This window comes from Doryrhamphus excisus, chromosome 10 (assembly GCF_030265055.1).
Source record: "Doryrhamphus excisus isolate RoL2022-K1 chromosome 10, RoL_Dexc_1.0, whole genome shotgun sequence".
Lineage (NCBI taxonomy): Eukaryota > Metazoa > Chordata > Actinopteri > Syngnathiformes > Syngnathidae > Doryrhamphus > Doryrhamphus excisus.
Window position 1 is genome coordinate 11,969,979 of NC_080475.1, and position 7,737 is coordinate 11,977,715.

At 40.2% G+C, this 7,737-nt stretch overlaps 1 protein-coding gene across 2 annotated transcripts in view; it reads right to left on the reverse strand.

The window, feature by feature from the left end:
- Nucleotides 1–6,739, reverse strand: part of sema3bl (sema domain, immunoglobulin domain (Ig), short basic domain, secreted, (semaphorin) 3bl) — a 52,103-nt gene extending 45,364 nt beyond the window's left edge. For both annotated transcript variants that reach the window (XM_058085224.1, XM_058085223.1), the window contains exon 1: nt 6,408–6,739. In XM_058085224.1, coding sequence (XP_057941207.1) covers nt 6,408–6,507 — 100 coding nt within the window. In that variant the 5' untranslated portion in view covers nt 6,508–6,739. The remainder of the gene's footprint in view (nt 1–6,407) is intronic.
- Between the last annotated feature and the right edge of the window lie 998 nt (nt 6,740–7,737).

The following is a 7,737-nucleotide window of genomic DNA, read 5'->3' on the forward strand; positions in this document are numbered from 1 at the left end:
GCAGCGGTGGTCTTTGTGAGGCTTTGTGGTTGATGCCAACTGAGCAAACACACTAATTCATTCACAGGAGGCCACACAAAACTAACACATCTCTTGACTTCCACGGCTAATGCAATTGGCTGAAAAATGGAGGGCTGCTGGTGAGAGCGCTTCTGTTTTCTTCTGACACCCCCCCCCCCCCCCACCCCACCATAACCCCCCCACCCCCTGGCCGGCACCTTCATCCAAACAAAGTGAATATTGTATGCAGGAGAGTGTGAATGTGAGTGTGTGTGTGCAAACACAGGAGTTGGCAGGTTGTCTGGGAGGAAGACAACACACAGAGTGATGCATGATGGGAAATTGTTTCAGCTGCTTCAAGCATGAACCATATAATTGCTTAACCAATTAAATGGAAGCCACAGTACTATCGAGTATCTATCTATCTAGTATCTATCTAGTATCTATCTAGTATCTATCCATCCATCAATCTAGTATATAGATACTAGATAGATACTAGATAGATAGATACTAGATAGATACTAGATAGATAGATACTAGATAGATACTAGATAGATACTAGATAGATAGATAGATACTAGATAGATACTAGATAGATACTAGATAGATACGAGATAGATAGATACTAGATAGATACTAGATAGATACTAGATAGATACTAGATAGATAGATACTAGATAGATACTAGATAGATACTAGATCGATACTAGATAGATACTAGATAGATAGATACTAGATAGATACGAGATAGATACTAGATATATAGATACTAGATAGATACTAGATAGATAGATACTAGATATATATACTAGATAGATACTAGATAGATACTAGATAGATAGATACTAGATAGATGCTAGATAGATAGATACTAGATAGATACGAGATAGATACGAGATAGATAGATAGATAGATAGATACTAGATATTTACTAGATAGATACTAGATAGATAGATACTAGATAGATAGCTACTAGATAGATAGATACTCGATATATACTAGATAGATAGATACTAGATAGATACTAGATATATAGATACTAGATAGATACTAGATAGATAGATACTAGATATTTACTAGATAGATACTAGATAGATAGATACTAGATATATACTAGATAGATACTAGATATATAGATACTAGATAGGTACTAGATAGATACTAGATAGATAGATACTAGATATTTACTAGATAGATAGATACTAGATATTTACTAGATAGATACTAGATATTTACTAGATAGATAGATACTATCTATCTATCTATCTATCTATCTATCTAGTATCAATCTATCTAGCATCAATCTATTAATCTATCTATCTAGTATTTATCAATCTAGTATTTATCAATCTAGTATTTATCAATCTAGCATCAATCAATCTAGCATCAATCAATCTAGCATCAATCAATCTAGCATCCATCTATCTATCTATCTATCTAGTATCCATCAATCTATCTAGTATCCATCTATCTATCTAGTATCCATCTATCTATCTATCTAGTATCCATCTATCTATCTATCTAGTATCCATCTATCTATCTAGTATCCATCTATCTATCTAGTATCCATCTATCTATCCATCTATCCATCCATCTCATATCTCGAGCCACAGTACTTCATGTATAGTGAAGTACTGCTCAATAATGTTGATCTGATCTGATGACTGGAGTATCTTGACCTTCTTTGGCTGAAGTATGAGAAGGAGGGCCATGAAGGCAACACGGTAAAACCTCATTATTCCTGTTTCTGGAAAGTACTCAACAATTATAGGCAGCTCCATGTGGATTGTTGTAGTAAAGAACCTGCTGCTGCTCATAACAAAGTTATTAGTGAACAACTACTTCCTGTGCTGACGACCCTAAACTTTTTTATCATTTCCACCACGACTGGCATCATTTTAGCCGTGGTATCTTCAATCTCACATTCATCTCGCATGTCTTTCAATCACTAACCCCCGACCCCGAACCCCTGCCACCTCTCATGACACCCAGCAGTAGCCCTAAGCGTGTCTGTGCTCCCGGGAGGATTAGGAAGTAATTTAGCAACAGGAAAAGCTGTCATTATCTCATTTCAATCAATTAGGGTGTTTTTCAACAGGAAGGAAGCTTTTTTTTTTTCCTTAGTCCTTATAAAGACACTCGGCTACACTCCTGCCCAAGTCCATGTCACTGGGGTGCTGGAGCCTATCCCAGCTGTCTTTGGGCGAGAGACTGGTGGCCAGCCAATCACAGGGCACATATAGACAAACAACCATTCACACTCACATTCATACCTATGGACAATTTGGAGTCGCCAATTAACCTAGCATGTTTTTGGAATGTGGGAGGAAACCGGAGTACCCGGAGAAAACCCACGCATGCACGGGGAGAACATGCAAACTCCACACAGAGATGGCCGAGAGTGGGATTGAACTCGGGTCTCCTAGCTGTGAGGTCTGCGCGATAGCCACTCGACCGCCGTGCAGCCTGGTTTAAGTTACATTCATTCATTTTCTATCACTTATCCTCACAAGGGTCGCAGGGGGTGCTGGAGCCTATCCCAGCTGTCTTCAGGCGAGAGGGGCGGGGTACACCCTGGACTGGTGGCCAGCCAATCACAGGGCACATATAGACAAACAACCATTCACACTCAAATTCACAATTTGGAGTCGGCAATTAACCTAGCATGTTTTTGGAATGTGGGAGGAAACCGAAGTACCCGGAGAAAACCCACACATGCACGGGGAGAATATGCAAACTCCACACAGAGATGGCCGAGGATGGGATTGAAACCTGGTCGTGCAGAGAAGAGCATAGTAAGAATCCAAAAATGTACCACTTCCACATGGAATGAGAGGAGTCTTTTTTTCACATGCATGCTAACCACTCGACCGCCATTATCACAACTTTTTGCACAAAATAGTAGCAGAAGTGAAATGGTATCATCCATACAGTCATATTCAGAGTCACATCCACTCTGTTTTCCCACTTTGTGTGGTCGTCATACAACAGGAAGACCACGACGTGAGTGTTCCCCTGAAGGAAATCCTGTGTGATATGATGATAACTACACTCACAGTCTCTCTCACATACACGGTGTCCTGACTGGAAGCAAACAATGAATGCGACTTGGCAGCAACAGAGTCAACACCGTCTTTGACAAGCTTATCATTACAGCTAAATGAGTCACGGCCAAAAAGGAGAAGGTTGGGTTAGATTAGAGCGAGACAGGCAGGAAGAGGACAAACTGCATGGACAAAAGGTATGGGGACACCTGGCCTTTACAGGAAGTGCAGCTATAGCAGCTTCTACTCTTCTGGGAAAAAACGTTCTACGAGATGTCAGAGTGGGAATTTCTTGATTTATCGCATTCTTGCAAAACAACATGAGTTCTCAGCATTCACGCAACCAAGCTTTGACTATTAGGGACCGAATTTCAGCATGCACAACTCATTTTGGTTCAAAACTTAACATAACGTTACTTCACATCATTAAAAGTAATATTATGGCACACAGCATCATGGCAATGTCTCAGCATTCACATACTTTGCATGTGTTATGTGTATGCATTAAACTCACTGTATTGTGTGAACGTTTGATTCTCAGCATTCACAAAAAAACAACAGTTTACCTTAAACAGAACGACTCAGCATTCACCCCAGGTTTTGTGTCTCAAAATCTCAGGGTTAATATGCTTGACTCTCAGCATTCGTTCAAGTATATCGTTCAAAAAAACAGAACTAGTTCTCAGCGTTCATACAAAGTGTTTGATTCTTAGCATTGACACAAAACAACGGTTTACCTTAAATAGAACGACTCAGCATTCACCCCAGGTTTTGTGTCTCAAAATCCCAGGGTTAATATGCTTGACTCTCAGCGTTTGTACAAAGTGTTTAATTCTCAGCATTGACACAAAACAACGGTTCACCTTAAACAAAACGACTCAGCATTCAACCTGAGTTTTGTGTCTCAAAATCCCAGGGTTAATATGCTTGATTCTCAGCATTCGTTCAAGTTTATCATGCAAAGAAAACAGAACTAGTTCTCAGTGTTCGTACAAAGTGTTTGATTCTCAGCATTGACAAAAAAACAACGGTTTTCCTTAGACCAGGGGTCAGCAACCCGCAGCTCCAGAGCCGCATGTGGCTCTCCAGTCTCTTTGTTGCGGCTCCCTTTGCAATGCTTGAATATTTTTTAAGCACCCGAGTGGTGAAAATGCACATCTTCGTTATGAGTTTACAAAAATCCAACTTTGTGTGAGACCATGAATGCATCCTGACTGAGTTCTGACTGGTGACTGAATGAGCAGACAGGATGCTATCCAGTTCTCTCTGACAGGTTAACATGAAGGGAAATGAGTAATACTTTGAGTTATTTGAGTTATTAATTATTATTAATGAGTTATTTGACGATTCTAAAAAATAAATTAGAGCTCATTTAAAAACAAAAGTTTATCTCCAGTACTAGCAAGAGTACTCCAACTCGTCTTTTTTTTTTTTCCCTCCAATGTTGTTTTAAACATACAACGTTTTGCGGCTCCAGGCTATTTTTCTTTAGTGGGCAAGTGGGTGAAATGGCTCTTTTCACAGTAAAGGTTGCCGACCCCTGCCTTAGACAAAACGACTCAGCATTCAACCCAGGTTTTGTGTCTCAAAATCCCAGGGTTAATATGCTTGACTCTCAGAATTTGTTCAAGTTTATCGTACACAAAAACAGAACTAGTTCTCAGCATTCGTACAGTGTTTGATTCTCAGTAGTAACACAAAACAACGGTTCACCTTAAACAAAACGACTCAGCATTCAACACAGGTTTTGCGTCTCAAAATCGCAGGGTTAATATGCTTGACTCTCAGCATTCTTTCAATTTTATCATGCAAAGAAAACAGCACTAGTTCTCACTGTTCGTACAAAGTGTTTGATTCTCAGCATTGACAAAAAAAAAACGGTTTTCCTTAAACAAAACGACTCAGCATTCAACCCAGGTTTTGTGTCTCCCAGGGTTAATATGCTTGACTCTCAGCATTCGTTCAAGTTTATCATAAAAAAAAACACAACTAATTGTCAATGTTCGTACAAAGTGTTTGATTCTCAGCATTGACAAAAAACAACGGTTTTCCTTAAACAAAACGACTCAGCATTCAACCCGAGTTTTGTGTCTCAAAATCCCAGGGTTAATATGCTTGACTCTCAGCATTCGTTCAAGTTTATCATGCAAAGAAAACAGCACAAGTTTTTAGCATTCGTACAAAGTGTTTGATTATCAGCATTGACACAAAACAACGGTTTACCTTAAACAGAACGTCTCAGCATTCAACCCAGATTTTGTGTCTCCCAGGGTTAATATGCTTGACTCTCAGCATTCGTTCAAGTTTATCATTCAAAAAAACAGAACTAGTTCTCAGCATTCGTACAATAGGTTTGATTCTCAGCATTGATCCCAGCTTAATATGCTTGACACTCAGCATTCGTTCAAGTTTATCGTAAAAAAAAAAAACAGCGCTAGTTCTCAGCATGTTTCTCAAGTGTTTGATTCTCAGCATTGACAAAAACAACGGTTCACCTTAAACCAAACGACTCAGCATTCAACCCGGGTTTTGTGTGAATGCTAGATTTTCAGCATTCACACAAAACAGTTCCACTCAAAATTCTTCACAGCATGATGTTTGATTTTTTTTTTTTTACATTCACAACAATTTTGGTGCACAACTGCTTGATATTCAGCATTAACAAAAAAAGCACTGGTTCTCAGCATTCCCAACACTATTAGTGTGAATGATTGATTTACAGCATTTTGGTGCTGGAAAAATCTCTCGGTATTCACATTCAGATTTTGCAGCAAGAGTAGTTCTCAGCATTTTCTCAGTATTCTTGATTCAAAGCGTTGATTCGTTCTCAGCATGAACAACGTTTCATATTCAAACAATATATTTTTCATCCTCAAACGTTCAAATAATTTTTTTTGGGGGGGTGGGTGTAAAACTTTAGTTCTCAGAAGCCACGTAAAACACTTCGGTTCTCAGCATCCAGCCCAAGTTTTAAGGTGCGAATTCCTTAATTCCCAGCATGAACACAATTAAGTATTTTCACTCTTTCTGTGAATGCTTGATTCCGCTTGTTTCTCAGCATCCACATAATGAGCAACCATCGGGTCAACAGGATTTAAAAACAGTTGCTACCGTGTCTTAGAAATGAGCTCAGCGGTTTATGGCCTCCATAATCACACTTGATATAAATTTGCCAACATCCTCTGCGGGTGTTTGCTCGCCGCTGCTAATAAAGTTTAATAACAAGGCAAAGAAGAGACCGCTTATGCCAAATATCCTCCGGGTGCCTCGCATCACACTAGCACACCTCATTCGTTGTCGGAAGCCCCCCCCAAAACAGGAGCCAGATATTTAAATGATACTAAAATGCATGGATGGGTGTACCTTTATAGGAGAGTCTGAGGCGTGGCACATTTAACTTGCTGCCGGAACAAGACGCAAGAATTGCCAAAAAAAGAATGAAAAAAGACATAAATCCTGTCATTGTGTCCTTTCTTGATGGAATGGTAACAAATGAATGAACACTGACTCCCGGTTTTAAGGTTCAATCTAAAGCATCAAGACTGGATATTCCAAGAAAAGCCAACCAAGGAATGTTGTTCCTGTCCTTCGTGTGTCTACATGCGGAATGGAGGAGCACCGATGTGAGGCTTAAATGCACTCAGGGTGTCTCTGTCTCGTCCACACTGATGGACCGGGTGTCAGTGCTGGAGCACGTCCTCCAACACATGTGCAAGACAAGAGAGGACAAGTCAGCTTGGAAGACCAGGACCACGCCTCCTCTCTCTCTCTCTCTCTCTCTCTCTCTCTCTAGCTCTCATTTTCTCTCTTTTCCTCTCTCTGCACAGAGTGATGAAAGTTGAATTCCCATGTTTTAGCAAGATGGGCTTTTAGTTTCTTTGTACACAACTATTTTTGTTAATTAATTTAAATAATATTTTTATTTATATATATATATTCATTCATTCATTTTCTACCACTTTTTCTCACGAGGGTCGCAGGGGTGCTGGAGCCTATCCCAGCTGATTTATATATATATATAAATATATATATTTAATATATTTATTTATAGGGCGGCACGGTGGTCGAGTGGTTAACTCGGCTGTATCGATGCTGCTGTTTTTGGCAATTGTGCTAATTAACAAAAAATTTAACAAAAAACAGATTATTAAAATATATAAGTAAATATTCATTCATTCATTTTCTACCGCTTATCCTCACGAGGGTCGCAGGGGGTGCTGGAGCCTATCCCAACTGTCTTCGGGCGAGAGGCAGGGTACACCCTGGACTGGTGGCCATGCAGCCAATCACAGGGCACATACTGTATAGACAAACAACCATTCACACTCACATTCATACCTATGGACAATTTGGAGTCGCTATTTAACCTAGCATGTTTTTGGAATGTGGGAGGAAACCGGAGTACCCGGAGAAAACCCACGCATGCATGGGGAGAACATGCAAACTCCACACAGAGATGGCCGAGGGTGGAATTGAACTCGGGTCTCCTAAATGTTGATATCAATAACTATGATAATAATAAGCAATGTCAAAAATAGCACGACAGGACTCCCCCTTCAGCTTGACAGAAGCCCTGACCTCTGGTGTCCACCATCAGGTTTGGGGGCCTGCCGGAGGAAACCGGAGTACCCGGAGAAAACCCACGCATGCACGGGGAGAACATGCAAACTCCACACAGAGATGGCCGAGGGTG